The sequence below is a fragment of the Leptodactylus fuscus genome, chromosome 8 (assembly GCF_031893055.1).
Source record: "Leptodactylus fuscus isolate aLepFus1 chromosome 8, aLepFus1.hap2, whole genome shotgun sequence".
In the NCBI taxonomy this organism is placed as follows: Eukaryota; Metazoa; Chordata; class Amphibia; order Anura; family Leptodactylidae; genus Leptodactylus; species Leptodactylus fuscus.
Genome location: NC_134272.1, coordinates 83244953 through 83261907, shown reverse-complemented (window position 1 = coordinate 83261907; position 16955 = coordinate 83244953). Strand labels below are relative to the sequence as shown.

Below are 16955 nucleotides of genomic sequence, written 5' to 3'. Positions count from 1 at the left end.
AAGAAGTAGGGCACAAATATCAGGGGAAATGGGTGCAGGATCGGTAACACATAGGAACTGTACTGGGAAGGGGTGTGTGTGTGTGTGTCTATGTGTGTGTGTGTGTGTGTGTGTGTGTGTGTGTGTGTGTGTGTGTGTGTGTGTGTGTGTGTGTGTGTGAATTTTCCATGATGTATACTGGTACAATTGTTTCGTTTTTGCTTTTACGTGCATTGCAGTTTTATAACCAGGGCTATGGAGTCGTAGAGCAAACCACCGACTCCGACTCCTGCACCAACTCGGATTCATAAATGGCTTCTCTAACTTATTTCTGACTCCGACCCCACATAAAGTTAGTCACAACTCCTATTCCACAGCACTAGACACCAGGGACATCTAAAAGTATAAGAAGTGTCTTCAGGACAGTCTTTACATAGTTATATCTGTTTCAGGGAAAGCTGGGTGTCAACCAGAATAAGGACTCATTCACACTGCATTTCCAGTATATATGTATATTTGATGCCTGTGCTCCTATGTATACATCAATATATGCTTAGACTACACTGTACACATCAGATACCAATATAAAGTTTTTTGACCTCCATCGGGCCGGTATACAGTACCTGCTAAAAAATAAAAAAAAAATGGCAGAGACTGGGAGAATGATTTTCCTGAAAGTAAAAACCTTTGACCACCTCCACATCTTCAATAGTTACCGCATCACTGATTCTGACGCAGTTGGATATTTCTCTCTAGCCCCCACCATTCCTGAGCAATCATTGCAGTTAATTTCAGTACCCAATATGCTAATTAGGCTCCCTACAGTCAAGTGGGTGGTCTTAGACTATCTCCTCCAGCTAGAACCGCCCACCTGACAGCAGGGAGCCTATTTAGCATATTAGGTTCTGAAACTAACAGCAATGATTGCTCGGGAATGGTGGGGACTAGAGAAAATATTCCAACTACATCGGAATCAGTACAGGGGCGGCTATCGAAGGAGGTTAAGCTCAAACTGGCAGAGGTGATGAAAAATCCTCTTTAATATACAGGAGAAGAGATAGCAGGGAGTTGTATTTACTACTTTTGCAGCAAGGAGGACTCTCTAAAGTAGGTAAAAGTATAAAAAAGTAAATCTAAAATGAACGCTGTGACCCTATACAGGTAGGAGAACAATGTTCTCGGGGCAAACACGTGCTGCGATTGTAACAGCACCCAAAAGGGAGATAGATCATGCTGACTTATGCACGCGTGTCGCCAATACTGATGTCATTTTCTGGCATTTCACCTGCTCCACCCTCTCATCGCAATCTCCGAAAGGTCCCAAATGTTATCTGGACGGGATCCATATGATTAGAGCATAAAGAGATTTTCCCTGTTTAATCCACCTCTCTGTTTCCAATTATATTTCAAAAAGGTTGTCTGAAGCGTTGGCAACTGTTCTCATCTCGACGTCTTCACCAAAAACCGACAGAAGGCTTTAACCCTGCCTGGAAAGATGGCTGCACGCTGTATAAATAAGAGGCATTAGCATATGTGTGTGTGCCTGATACGGGGGTGAGGCAATTAGTGGTGACACTCATAACCGGACCTCATAGCAATGGATATAAGGTTTGGGCTCACACACGTGTTAGGTCGTCCAATGGCAAGAATGGCGCAGACTGCAACTGCAAAAATACCGGAACCCCAATAGACCGAGTCAAGTCAATGAGGTCCAACAACGACCATGGGTTTGTCGGACGACGAGTCTATCCACGTATCATGGCTTCTATTATAAATGAATGCTATGGTGTCTTCATTCAGAGGATTCCATTGGTGCCTCATGTTTCAAAAAATTCCAAAAATAGTGATAAAAATGCCGGGTTCTAAAAAAATAACCCTTTATTATCGGTGTACTCAGGGGAGCAACGACCGTGCCCATGATATTAGAAGGTTTGGCCGGGTCGTCCTTTTTCCAAAATATTTGCTTCCCGATCTTGCTGACAGTCTCTTCCGATTTATCTTCAGCCTCCAGGGGATGTGACACGTCAGGTCCCAATGCTAAACAGTTCAGTGTTGCGAAGAAATATACGGCAAGAGGCGAAAGGTGAAGTGAAGGAGGCCAAGGGTAGGAGCGGTATGGGTGAATATTGTCTGTAACCTGCTGGAGGAATCCAGTAGGTATTGGCCTAAAGTCACTCTTTGGGGGTCAGTATATTGTGTGGGGCCTGTAAAAGAGGCACTTACTATTATGGAGGCCTGTATAGGGGGCAGTACACTGTTTTAGGGACAATGAAGAATGAAATCTATTGTGTGGGGGGCAATATACTGTATGGGGGTTAATGAAGGGGTAGTGTACTGTATGGGAGCTAATAATGGATTCAATATACTGTACGGGAAACAATAAAGATGGCAGTATACTGTGTGGGGATCAGTAAAGATGGCAGCAAACAGTATGGGGGGCAAAAAAGGGACGATATACTGTATAGGGGACAATAAAGGGGCAATAACCTGTATGAGGGACAATAAAAGGGCAATATACTCTATGGGGGTCAGTGAAGGGGCGATATACTGTATGGGGGACAAAGGGGCAATATACTCTGTGGGGGTCAGTGAAGGGGCAATATACCGTATGGGGACAATAAAGGGGCAATATACTCTGTGGGGGTCAGTGAAGGGGCGATATACTCTGTGGGAGTCAGTGAAGGGGCGATATACCGTATGGAAACAATAAAGGGGCAATATATTCTATGGGGGTCAGTGAAGGGGCGATATACCATATGGTAACAATAAAGGGGTGATATACTGTGTGGGAGACAATAATGGAGCAATATACGGTGTGGGAGACAATAAAGGGGCGATATACTGTATGGGGACAATAAAGGGGTGAAATACTATGTGGGGATCAGTATAGAAGACAATAATGGGGAAATATACTGTATGGGGGACAATAATGGAGCAAAGTACTGTGTGGTGGACAATAAAGGGGCAATATGCTGTGTAGGGGTCAGTAGAGGAGGCAATATACTGTATAGGGGACGATAACGGAGCAAAATACTATGTGGGGGACAATAAAGGGGCAATATACTGTGTGGGGGTCAGTGAAGGGGGCGTTATACAGTGTGAGGGCCAGGAAAAGGGGAGTCAAAATCTTGCTCTTGGGCGAGTCTTTCCTAGCTACACCCCTGTGTGTACTAGCACAACCCCACCAAGAACAGCGTACGTGAAGAGTTAATTTCCATGGCAGACTGATTATAATCTACTAAGGATTATCAGGTGACATGTGACCATATGTAGAGAGAAGTAAATGAGCCTCAGAAACGGTGAGGACTGGAGAGAAATGCTCTGCACGAGGCTGCAGACGTTCCATAGGTGAACACAGACACATCTGAACAGATAGCAAATCTCAACATGTGTTCACGTCGTCTGTTTATGTGACGCGCAGGTTACAGGTCTGCAATGAGCGCTTGTCATATAATACAGGGTTTGCATATACTAATTATTCTGGTTAATTATCCTCAATCAGACAAACAATTTCCTCCTGGCTGACGTGGAGCCGACAGACCGCAGTGATGGGAGATGCGCCATTCTAGACCTGTAGGAGATGAAAATTTCCCCGAGAATTGTACTTTGCAGCGATAATATTAAAACCACTCGACAAATCCAATAAACATCTTTTGCCCAAAGCAATGAACAAACAAAGCAACTCATTGTCTTTAAATATATTTGGAGAGTACACGTCCGGTATATAAACTCATCCATATTTCATGTCCATTCATATTGTGCATTATATGACAGCGGTGAAGGTATTGCAGTTATATGATGGAGAGATTGCGGTATACATCAGTGGCGACTCCGAAACCGCACATATGACAGTATGTGACTCCGCCATGTTCAACATTGTATATCGCTTAAAGTGGTTTTCTGCTATTTGACACTTCCATGTGTTAACAGTGGGGGTCTAATTCCCGAGAACCGCAATGTCTGGATGGTGGGGTCTAACCGGTAACCCCCAATATGTGAACGGTAGGGTTCTAAATTTCTGGGACCCTCATGATTAGCAGAACACCCCTGTTATATCCGCCATACTACCCAGCAGTTTAGGGGCCCCAACTGGCCCCATATTGATGGTCTACTCTAAAGATAGATAATTCTGGGTGTGACCATTACTCTTGTCAAAGGGGTGTGTCCCTAAACAGTTTTAGGCCGGGGACCCACGGGCCGGAAACACTGCAATTGGTCCATGGTGGAAACGTCAGGGGAAAAATCGTGGCATTGTACAGTTTCTGCAAAGTGGATGGGGATCATGTGAGTCCCATGGCCACGTTGCGTTAAAAACCGTAGCGTGGACACGCTGTGATTTCCAAAACCGGCGCATTTTTGGAAATCGCAGCATGTCAATTATATCTATGGAAATGCCGGCAGCTTCCCTGTAAATATAATGGTAACAGAAAGTCAACTGAGGAAAACTCAGTGAACTTTCTGTTCAAAGCGCTGCAGTAAAAACTGGAATACGTTGCCACCGCGGTTTTTCCCGCAGTGCTTTAGCGCTGTGTATCGTCCCGTGGGGCCTTAGCCTTATACGGGCAGGAACGCATCCCCGGCCAGTAACACCCAGTTGTCATCTCATCAAAGAGGAAGAAAATGACACAAAGGTCTGAGCAAAGATCTATCGGTGATCCACCCTTTCAAAAATTAAGCCGGCGCGTTCCTCCAGATGTGAATTCTCATCAGTACCTTTGGTCTCAGTTATAGGCCTATACTTGAAGAAAAGCAGGGCAAGGTGACCTTCAGACTGATCTTCTCCTCTGCTCGTGCTTTGGGTTGGTCCATGGCGGAAACGCCACGGGAAAAATCGTGGCATTGTACAGTTTCTGCAAAGTGGATGGGGATCATGTGAATCCCATGGCCACGTTGCGTTAAAAACTGCAATACAGAGAAGCCATCTTGTGCAGGATCACGTTGCCCGGTAAAGAGTCAATTGAAGTTGTCATTCCATTCCCAAGATACAACCCCCATAGTAGTCAAATCACCGGTATGTTCCCCTTGGTTCCAAAAGTGGAGTTGGGCTGTCTACTTCTAAAGACTCTCTGCCCACATCCCAGACTTCATATCTGCAGACGAGAAGAGGAAACTCTACATCCTACTGGGAGAAGAGGCGGCCACTGTGGAGATCACTGCCTAATACGTGTCCATCTGCCACCAAACAAGAGGAAGATGAAACTCCACTGACTGTTATACCCCAAACCACCCACCCCACCTCCCCATATAGCAGCCACCAACTAAGAGGAAGATGAGACTCTACGGACTGTTATGCCCCAAATCAACCACCCCACCCCCCCATATCGACCACTCCCCCACCCCCCCCTTCCCGACTCCAACTCCCCCCCTCACTTTACTAGCTTTGGCAATGCCAAACATCTATTCGGACATGCCAATAAAGCCTGTTTGATTTGATTTGGAGAATACCATGTAAGTCCAAGCGATCTTATCTATACTCACAATTGATCGGTTCCGATGACCTGGTAAGAAAACTCTGAGCATAGAAAGACTTCAGCCATATCCAAATACAATAACTTGTTGTGAAAGTCCACGTAATTATACCCCGTAATAAGAGCTGAAACTGTATACATATATATACCTGGCACATCAGTAAACGTCTCCCCGAGCACCGACAGGCGGAACGGCAGCCCCTGGTCTTTCAGTTTCATCATAATTTTGAAGAAAGTCTCCGGATCTTTATCATGTTCCCTAAAATAAAAGGAAAAAGAATACATGTTTACTTGGGAAGATAAAAAAAACACACAAGGGAGATGGCCGAGGTTCTGTTCTAAGGATATCATTTTTGGGTTTCGGGGGCCGGAGGTATTTCAAAAGCATTTAATGCTTTGCCCTGTGGCCCCGGCTCTTCACTCCTTGACTGCGGAGAAGGTTATGAGTATTCTGTAGCTGGGAGCCATTGGCTTCTGATCATTGCACAATCAAGGTTTTTCCATAGTGTATGTTGAAGTTGAAGAGTTCACGCGGTCATCGGAGCTAATGCTTAGATAACGTAACACTTGTTTTTCCATTTAGAGGAGTTTTCTCTCCAGGTAATACAAGGTTTAGATCTTTGTTGGAACACCACAGCTCTACGTCTTCGATGCTCTTGGCTACGCTTAGCAAATCGAGAGAAATGTCGGGGAGAAAAGAGTTTGGAAAGAGAAGTTTTCTTGAATGATCAAGCGAAGACGTCTCAGCCGCGCGGTGGAGTTGATATTACCAGCTAGTAGATTTCCGAGTAGGTTAAAAGGAAAATTGAGGCTAAAATGCCAGTTAGAGATAAATGACTGCAGCTGGGGGTTCGGTTGCAGATCTTGTAGGGGGGATGACACAAAAATCAGAGGGAAAATATTGTAACGGTGGTTGAGAATGCTGCAAACAATTTTAATAATTGCCATAACTCATAGAACCTCCGAAACCTCTGCTCCCATTTATTTCCCCAGTGCAATAGTAAAGGCGCACAGACAGACAGTCGGTATCAAAAGTCAGTACCCATTAACTCTGAAGGCAAAACCAGTAGAGAATTGACTTCAGACTGGGAAATTATACGTGGATGGCTTCCTATAGAGAGATAATGAGGATGTTTAGTACATCCTGAATGTGTAGTTTTTCAAAAATTAGGTTGACAAGATGAAAACACCACAATATCTGAACCCAAGATGAAACATTGGGAAATAGTTTGACCATATTTGACCAAAGATGGATGTGCTGGATGGCGAAGAGCAGGCTTCTCCATGGAAAGCAAGGTGCATCATTGTTGTAAAGAATGACTGACTCAATGTTTTTAAAAAAGTAACATAGTAACATAGCAGATAAGGTTAGAGAAAGACACAAGTCCATCGCCTTCCTCTGGGTCAACACTGTAGGCGATTATTGGGTTATAGGTTGGACTTGATGGAATGATGTCTTCATCCAACCTCATCTACTATGTCATTATGAATCCATCTTATAAACCTACCCAATTGATTCAGAGGAAGGCAAAAACCTTCCCACAAGGCTGACACCAATTGCCCGATCAGAGGAAAAAGTTTCTTCCCAACTAACAATTGGACTAAGTCTCTGGATCAACATCCTATCCCAAAAATTTCTAACTCCCGTAGCCTCGGAGATTCTTAATTCAAGAAGGGCATCCAGGACCCTCTTATACATGTACACATGTGACATGTAACACTTGAACATGTAAGTGGGTGTATGGGGGTCATATTTTACATTATCTGTGACAGTGTCAAAACTTATGCCATTCTAAGCTGTTCAAAAAAAGTCAATTTAGTCGGACAACCCCTTTAAGGAGGACATTTCACCACCTCTTTGCATACTCTATAGGAACTGCTTCACTGATTAGGTCACAGTTGGAATTTTCCCACCATTCCTGAGTAATCAGTGATGTTGAAATCAGCACTAAATAGGTTTTCTACTGTCAGTTGGGCCGTCCTGGACTGTCTGCTCTACAAAAAAACCGCCCACCAGACAGTAGAGAGGCTTATTAGCATATTGGGTGATAACCTATTGGCACCAATTACTCAAGAACGGTAGGCAATAGAAAAAATTCCAACTGGTCTCACATTGGGGTACCTACTGAAGGATGTAGAGATCTAGAGTTGGTGGGAACACAATGTATATCCCTTAAAGAGGATCTCCACTATTTTATACTTGTGTCCTTAGGATAGGGGGATCTAAGTTTTGGGAACCACAATGTGTGGATGGTGGGGTCTAACCCCCCACAACCCCCAATGTATGAACAGCAGGGTTCTGGGACACCTATGATCAGCAGAACACCCCTGCTATAATAGCCATAGTGCACTGCAGTTTAGGGGCCCCAACTGGTGGTATAATCCATACAGGGCCCCTAACCCGGTCACCCGATGAACAGCCTGTCTCTAAGGACACACCTTATTATCACCCTACCAGGTTGTCGTCTCTGCGTTCCTGCATCCCAAAAAATGAATTGTCGATCAAGTTGCCCTTCCCTATCAATGCTACGGCTGAAAGTCACCTTGGCTTGTGGAAAGAAAAAAACAACAAAAACAAACAAGAAGCAAAAAGTTCTACAAAGTTGCAACCAACTTCCCCTTGTTGAAGGTCAAGTGCTGCATAAACACACAGCCACGCAACACCTACAAAATCTCCCGTCTCTGCCGGGTTTCCATCACGCTCCTTAGGTGAGGTATTAGCAAAGCTTATTTCTTCCCATTTCCGCAGCTTTATTTGCTCATTCCCCTGTGATCAAACTGATTTCCATGATGTGTCTCTTCTTAGTTTTAATACCCGTTTTGCTTGTCATATAGACACAAGCATTTGCTATGAAATAATGAAACCATTTCAAAGACAAGGAAAAATAACGAGTTGAAAGAAGTAAACGCGCTATTTTTTTTTTTTTTAATTAACTGATACACAGCCCAGTACATATACATATATATAATCATAGAAAGTAAGGTTAATTAACATAAAAATCTCACTAGTGGAGATGCGGGAATTTTTTTTTGCATTTTAAGCCCGGCTGCAGTAAGTGGCTTGATTTGCTAGTAATGACCCAGTTCTTCTAATGAGTAACATTAACCCCTGGCTGTAGCTGTCCAGGACTTAATTGTCAACTAGAGCTGAAATAGGAGTTTGTCGATGTGCAGGTATGTGGTATATTAGCTCATTTTATTTCTACCCTTTAATAAATAAATCTGTTGCCAGAGCAACAAGGACACGGGCTCCGCCGACTCCCCCGATTTATTTTTTTTTTCCCTCTCGTTTCAGAAAGAATTGGATTTTCACACCAAAGAATTTGCAGGAAAGACAAAATAGAGAAATGCTGACGGCAAGGAAACATTCCAAAATGTCTACCTGGTGCCCAATGGTTGTTGAGTTTTTTGGACAATTGGAGGGGGATGGGACTTCTGGAAGGCAAAAAAAAATTGGGGGACGATAAATATTAAAGGGAATCTCCATTTTATTGCTTTGTTGTAGGTCTACCGTATTTTACGGACTATAAGGCGCACTGGACTATAAGGCGCATTGCCCATGAGCGCCTTATAGTCTGTCTCGGTTCATATATAAGGCGCACCGGACTATAAGCCGCAGTCCGGTGCGCATTATATGTTATTGAAAGAGGCGGCAGGCAGACTTTGCCAGCGGCCGCTTAACCCCCCCGCGTGCCATCCGCTTCTATTGGAAGCGCTCGGCAGGCGAGGAGGGGCTCTATCAGCAAAATCATGCTGATAGAGCCCAACCGTAAAAGTTAGATTAAACAACCCCCCCCCCCGTTTTAAAATAAAAGCCTGAAACAGAAAGTGAAACTTACCGAGCGGTGCAGGGTGGGCGGGCATTCAGGCCTCCTCTTCCTCCGATGTTCCGTCCTCCTCCTCCGGCGCTCGCTAACTGATAATGGCCTGGGCGCATGCGCAGTAGCCGTAGTAGAAGCATTATGATATTGCGAATGCGCCCAGGCCATTATCAGATCGCGAGCACCGGAGGAAGTGGAGGCCTGAATGCCCGCCCGCCCGCCCTGCACCGCTCGGTAAGTTTCACGTTCTGTTTCAGGCCGGCGTGACAGCAGGGCTGCCGGACACTTCCCATTCATTTCTATGGGAGCCGGCATGCGAGCGCTCCCATAGAAATGAATAGGAAGTGTCCGGCAGCCCTGCTGTAACGCCAGCGTGTACGGCTGTGATACACGCCGGCTTTCCGTAGTGTGAATGCACCCTTACGGTGCCTTTTATGTATGTATGGAAGCGGCACACAGACTTTGCCGCCGCTTCCATCCATATATAAGGCGCACCAGACTATAAGCCGCACTTACGATTTCTGAGGAAATCGTAGGTTTTTATGTGCGCCTTATAGTCCGGAAAATACGGTACTAGAAATTGTCTAACCCTTGGACAAAGTGTTGGAATGACCCACCATGGTAACGGGGGATCTTATGGCGAGTCCATACTCTAATAAAATTAATAGTCCATCAGAGAATGCCCGAACTGGAAGGTTTCTATGATCTATTTGCAAGGGGGTGGCCTCCAGAATCATTTTATCTGGTGGGCCCAAGGAACCTCAACACTAAGTGGCCCATATTGGTGGATATACAGTATCCACAGACCACCTCTCACAATAAAAATATACTTAGCACATCTAAAAATGGGGTCCTGACATAAAAAAGTGATACTCCTCAATAATTCCCAACTGCTTCAATTCCAAATCTGCCATTGGCCATCCTAGACACACAAAAAGCTGCCTGTAGATGCCCGCTTAGTGGTCACTGGCCATAGTGGTGACCTGTCTTGGCCACTGATTGGCTAAAGGGATATTTTCTGTTGAGAAACCAGCAGGGACCTGGGCAGGATAAAGAAACAAAGTGGCAGAAGACTTGTAAGACGTATCACTTTCTATGTTAGGACTCAACTTTTAAGGATTTGAAATAAATTTCTATCTCAGGCAGCTTATTCCTCAATGGGTCATGTTGGATTTCCCTCAATATCTGCCATTGGAAGATAATTGGGATGATACCATCAGACCAGCAAAACATCTTTAATGACTATTGTTACATCTACAGCCACGTCAAGAACACACCCCGCTCTTGCACAAAATAAGCAGACAGTGGCCAACAAGCTGAGTATTTGCGTCAACGTAGTCATCAAATGGTCCATTGCCTAGAAGTCTCCAACGGCGGTGAAACGACAACTCTAAACATGTCGGCGTGAGACAATGTCAGGAGTTCTAGAGTCTTAGACATGGAAACATGGAAATGGATTGGTGGTGTAGAGGTAAGACGGGGCTTGCCAGCAAAGTATGTGAAAAAGACGGCAACCAGGGAACATACAAGGCCGATCCTCTGTAGATGTAAATAGTATTTTTAGTTGGCACCAAGCGGAAAGCCATGGAATGGAAAACTGTGCCGGAGCCATGACACGTATATCAGGGGTTAAACTGTAAATATACTCCAGTGTTCCAAATTATGAAGAAAAACTTTTATCCGGAAAACCGTAAGTCCCAAGTATTCTGGCTAATGGATAACATACCTGTAGCTGAAATGCAGATCTTGGGATAATGGAATATTCAGTAGAAGGATTGTAGTTTGAAGCAGAGATGAGGTCGAATATTAGAACAAAATCAGAAATAAATATGTCTTCCATTAGTCGGTAATATTGTCTTTGGCAGTTTGAGAGAGTCATGTAGGGACAAGCCACCTCGTCTATGACGCCATATACAGCACATGTAAAAACTACATGGAAACTTACACGAGAAGGTAAAAATCACTTAAGGTACCAAGACAATGTCCAGCTATTCTTCCTAACTCCGCTATACACATACACACTTGATAGAGATGTTGACCTGGTGAAGCTTCCTCGGTGTGATTGTAATGATTATCTATGGTAGTGATGACAATATTACAGTCAAATGGGAAGGTTATTGGGGAAAACTGGACAATTAGGCGCAGGTTGTAGGACCCTGTTGCCACCTCTAGCCTGGAAATAGTGAGATACCGTTGGACATGGAGGTATACAGGCTCTGTATACTGTGGCACATTTACCCACACGTTATACCGGGTCCTGTAGATCCTGCACTCTCGTAGGTTGATGAAGGCCCATAAATACTCAATTGATTATACATTTGGTGACTGGGCAGGACCAGTAATCTGATGGAAACATTCCTGGGGAACTCTTGTATGTGTGGGCGACCATTATCCTGATGGCGCCAGTTGTCCACGAAACACGACACATGTGGCAGTGGTAGGACGTCCTGTACATATCACTGAGCTGTTAGTGTCCTTATACAGTCCTATGAAAAAGTTTGGGCACCCCTATTAATCTTAATCATTTTTAGTTCTAAATATTTTGGTGTTTGCAACAGCCATTTCAGTTTGATATATCTAATAACTGATGGACACAGTAATATTTCAGGATTGAAATGAGGTTTATTGTACTAACAGAAAATGTGCAATATGCATTAAACCAAAATTTGACCGGTGCAAAAGTATGGGCACCTCAACAGAAAAGTGACATTAATATTTAGTAGATCCTCCTTTTGCAAAGATAACAGCCTCTAGTCGCTTCCTGTAGCTTTTAATCAGTTCCTGGATCCTGGATGAAGGGATTTTGGACAAACAATTCAAGTTCAGTTAAGTTAGATGGTCGCCGAGCATGGACAGCCCGCTTCAAATCATCCCACAGATGTTCAATGATATTCAGGTCTGGGGACTGGGATGGCCATTCCAGAACATTGTAATTGTTCCTCTGCATGAATGCCTGAGGATTTGGAGCGGTGTTTTGGATCATTGTCTTGCTGAAATATCCATCCCCGGCGTAACTTCAACTTCGTCACTGATTCTTGAACATTATTCTCAAGAATCTGCTGATACTGAGTGGAATCCATGCGACTCTCAACTTTAACAAGATTCCCGATGCCGGCATTGGCCACACAGCCCCAAAGCATGATGGAACCTCCACCAAATTTTACAGTGGGTAGCAAGTGTTTTTCTTGGAATGCTGTTTCTTTTTGGACGCCATGCATAACGCCTTTTTTTATAACCAAACAACTCAATTTTTGTTTCCAAAATGAAGCTGCCTTGTCCAAATGTGCTTTTGCATACCTCATGCAACTCTATTTGTGGCGTACGTGCAGAAACGGCTTCTTTCTCATCACTCTCCCATACAGCTTCTATTTGTGCAAAGTGCGCTGTATAGTTGACCGATGCACAGTGACACCATCTGCAGCAAGATGATGCTGCAGCTCTTTGGAGGTGGTCTGTGGATTGTCCTTGACTGTTCTCACCATTCTTCTTCTCTGCCTTTCTGATATTTTTCTTGGCCTGCCACTTCTGGGCTTAACAAGAACTGTCCCTGTGGTCTTCCATTTCCTTACTATGTTCCTCACAGTGGTAACTGACAGGTTAAATCTCTGAGACAGCTTTTTGTATCCTTCCCCTGAACAACTATATTGAACAATCTTTGTTTTCAGATCATTTGAGAGCGGGCTGTCCATGCTCGGCGACCATCAAACTTAACTGAACTTGAATTGTTTTGTAGAAAGAAATGGTCCAAAATACCTTCATCCAGGATCCAGGAACTGATTAAAAGCTACAGGAAGCGACTAGAGGCTGTTATCTCTGCAAAAGGAGGATGTACTAAATATTAATGTCACTTTTCTGTTGAGGTGCCCATATTTTTGCACCGGTCAAATTTTGGTTTAATGCATATTGCGCATTTTCTGTTAGTACAATAAACCTCATTTCAATCCTGAAATATTACTGTGTCCATCAGTTATTAGATATATCATACTGAAATGGCTGTTGCAAACACCAAAATATTTAGAACTAAAAATGATTAAGATTAATAGGGGTGCCCAAACTTTTTCATAGGACTGTATCAGTACTAGGGGCGACCAACTGTCGTAAGCGATGGCTCTGCAGATCACCACACCAACAGGGGGCAGTGTGACACTCCACAGCAAAAGCAAAATTGAAGCGCTCACCCCACAGCTTCCATACTTTATCCAGACTTTTGGCGGATGCCAAATAAATCCTGGATTTATTGCTAAAGAGGACACAGTCCTGGTTTTTCATCCATAACGCAGCTGTAACCCAAAGTGACTGTCAATGGAAGGACACATAACGAGTGCCATGACACCTAACTTCCTTCTGAGTGCCTGGTGCGGACAGATACAGGGGTGTATAATGAAGGTGCCTCCTGTATCTAGATGGTGGATGAGGAAACTATGGGATCTTTTTGGTGGATGGTCTGCCTGGACCATCCAGAACCATGTGTGTGGGTGTCCTCACGTAACCACTGACCCCGACACCTCCTAACAATTAATTCAGAATGGCCAGTTTCTTGACACGACCATCCTGCTTCCCTCAATCCAACAATCTGCCCCCTCTCAAAGCCTTTAAGTTGGGCAAAACGTCTTTGTAGAGGCATATCTAATGGTCAATGATTTTTTAGCAAGTACACTACCCAAAAGTAGCCTCTTTTATAGGGCATTGGGGAAGCACTTTTACCACTTTTTGTGGAAAGACCACACATGTCATCATGTACATATATATATATATATATATATATATATATATATATATATATACACTCACCGGCCACATTATTAGGTACACCATGCTAGTAACGGGTTGGACCCCCTTTTGCCTTCAGAACTGCCTCAATTCTTCGTGGCATAGATTCAACAAGGTGCTGGAAGCATTCCTCAGAGATTTTGGTCCATATTGACATGATGGCATCACATAGTTGCCGCAGATTTGTCGGCTGCACATCCATGATGCGAATCTCCCGTTCCACCACATCCCAAAGATGCTCCTCTATTGGATTGAGATCTGGTGACTGTGGAGGCCATTGGAGTACAGTGAACTCATTGTCATGTTCAAGAAACCAGTCTGAGATGATTCCAGCTTTATGACATGGCATTGCATTATCCTGCTGAAAGTAGCCATCAGATGTTGGGTACATTGTGGTCATAAAGGGATGGACATGGTCAGCAACAATACTCAGGTAGGCTTTGGCGTTGCAACGATGCTCAATTGGTACCAAGGGGCCCAAAGAGTGCCAAGAAAATATTCCCCACACCATGACACCACCACCACCAGCCTGAACCGTTACCGATACAAGGCAGGATGGATCCATGCTTTCATGTTGTTGACGCCAAATTCTGATCCTACCATCCGAATGTCGCAGCAGAAATCGAGACTCATCAGACCAGGCAACGTTTTTCCAATCTTCAATTGTCCAATTTCGATGAGCTTGTGCAAATTGTAGCCTCAGTTTCCTGTTCTTAGCTGAAAGGAGTGGCACCCGGTGTGGTCTTCTGCTGCTGTAGCCCATCTGTAGCCTCAAAGTTCGACGTACTGTGCGGCGTTCAGAGATGCTCTTCTGGCTACCTTGGTTGTAACGGGTGGTTATTTGAGTCACTGTTGCCTTTCTATCAGCTCGAACCAGTCTGGCCATTCTCCTCTGACCTCTGGCATCAACAACGCATTTCCGCCCACAGAACTGCCGCTCACTGGATGTTTTTTCTTTTTCGGACCATTCTCTGTAAACCCTAGAGATGGTTGTGCGTGAAAATCCCAGTAGATCAGCAGTTTCTGAAATACTCAGACCAGCCCTTCTGGCACCAACAACCATGCCACGTTCAAAGGCACTCAAATCACCTTTCTTCCCCATACTGATGCTCGGTTTGAACCGCAGGAGATTGTCTTGACCATGTCTACATGCCTAAATGCACTGAGTTGCCGCCATGTGATTGGCTGATTAGAAATTAAGTGTTAACGAGCAGTTGGACAGGTGTACCTAATAAAGTGGCCGGTGAGTGTACACACACACACACACACACACACACACAAATATGTGTATCGGGAGTGTGGAGGTCACTCTTGTTATCGCCCGGTCAGCAGAGAGTAAATCTCTCCATGCGTTGATATAAAGACAATAGGGCTCGGGTATGGATATGCTATCGGACACCAGCCCCTATTATTTTCCACTCTCGCCATGAATTCATAATTGATTTAATTAATATCTAATAAGAGAAGAATCCTATTTGGTGTCATACGGCATGCATACTTCATTAGTTTTCTCCATCTCAAAGCCATTCGCATCCTATTTGAATATCCTTTCATTTCACTGGGAAAAAAGTGCAAGTGTTTTGAAGTTTATTGAAAACATGATGCCTTTAAGATGTATCCGTAGAGAGCTTTTGCAGTATTCACTAAAGAAAATCCACTTTGTTCTCCGAGATCCACACATTACATTACTAGATGAATTTTTTAAACCATTTTGCATAATGATAAAAACAGTGACAGACTAGATATAGGATTTGTAATGTGAACATTTAACTTACAACATGTGAAGACGCCTGTAAGATCTGGTGACACGAGCGGGAAAAGAATGAAATGAAATAATGATTAGATGGTGGAGGGAGGGAAAAAAAAAAGAAGAAATTCCTGTCAAATTTTATACAAAAAAAATTCCAATTTTTTTTTGTGTTTGTTGGTACTTATTCACACTTGAAAGTAATTCCATTTTCGATTATGTTGCAAATTTTTTAACTTCTTAATTACCGAGTTACCAAATAAAATATTAGTAATACTGAGGGGAATTTATTCTTCATAAAGACCCCGACGGGCATAAGGCGCACCTGAATGATCAAGAAGCTCCGAGCCGATCTTGAGATTTCAGGATCGATTTTAAAATCCGATTTCCGATCATTTTCCAGCCGATCCCGATCGTGAAATTTGCAAGATCTCCAAACGGAATCCGATCTTTTCCGATCCCTCAACCGTAGTCAATGCTTCTCTATGGGAAAAGTCACTTTTAGGGTTGAGCCAATCGTGAAATTTGCTCGATTGCCGATCGGAATCCGATCTTTTCTGATCCCTCAACCGTAGTCAATGCTTCTCTATGGGAAAAGTCACTTTTAGGGTTGAGCCAATCGTGAAATTTGCTCAATCGCCGATCGGAATCCGATCTTTTCCGATCCCTCAACCGTAGTCAATACTTCTCTATGGGAAAAGTCACTTTTAGGGTTGAGCCAATCGTGAAATTTGTTCGATCGCCGATTGGAATCCGATCTTTTCCAATCACTCAACCCTAATCAGGTACACGCCGGGTGCCAGAATGGAGCGAGTTATACTAAATAGGTCGGGCGAATCTGGATGGTGTAGTACGGTATCAGATATCTGGTGTAGATCATAATAGTTCCAACCCCTGATCTCCATCATCACACCCCATTTTTTTGGAAAGTGGAAAGAGCAAGAACGAAATGAAAAGGATACAATTTTGGGGTAAAAATCTTATTTGTATAAAAAAAATTAAAAAAATTTGATTTTTACACCTTGTATGACAATAAATGGGCATACAAGGCATAAGTCAAATCTACACCAATGTATATAATAATATAATAGCACATAACTGTATAATGTAACTTTTTAGAAGTGCGGTAATTTTGCGCTTAGAAATGCGACTTTTGTAGGTGCAATTGCT

The 16955-nt window shown here is 43.7% G+C and overlaps 1 protein-coding gene across 1 annotated transcript in view; it reads right to left on the bottom strand.

Moving 5' to 3' along the window:
• QTMAN (queuosine-tRNA mannosyltransferase) overlaps window positions 1-16955 on the bottom strand; it is a 145975-nt gene that overhangs the window by 35350 nt on the left and 93670 nt on the right. The window contains exon 5 of the mRNA XM_075284532.1: window positions 5597-5706. Within this exon, the coding sequence (XP_075140633.1) occupies window positions 5597-5706 (110 nt within the window). The remainder of the gene's footprint in view (window positions 1-5596; window positions 5707-16955) is intronic.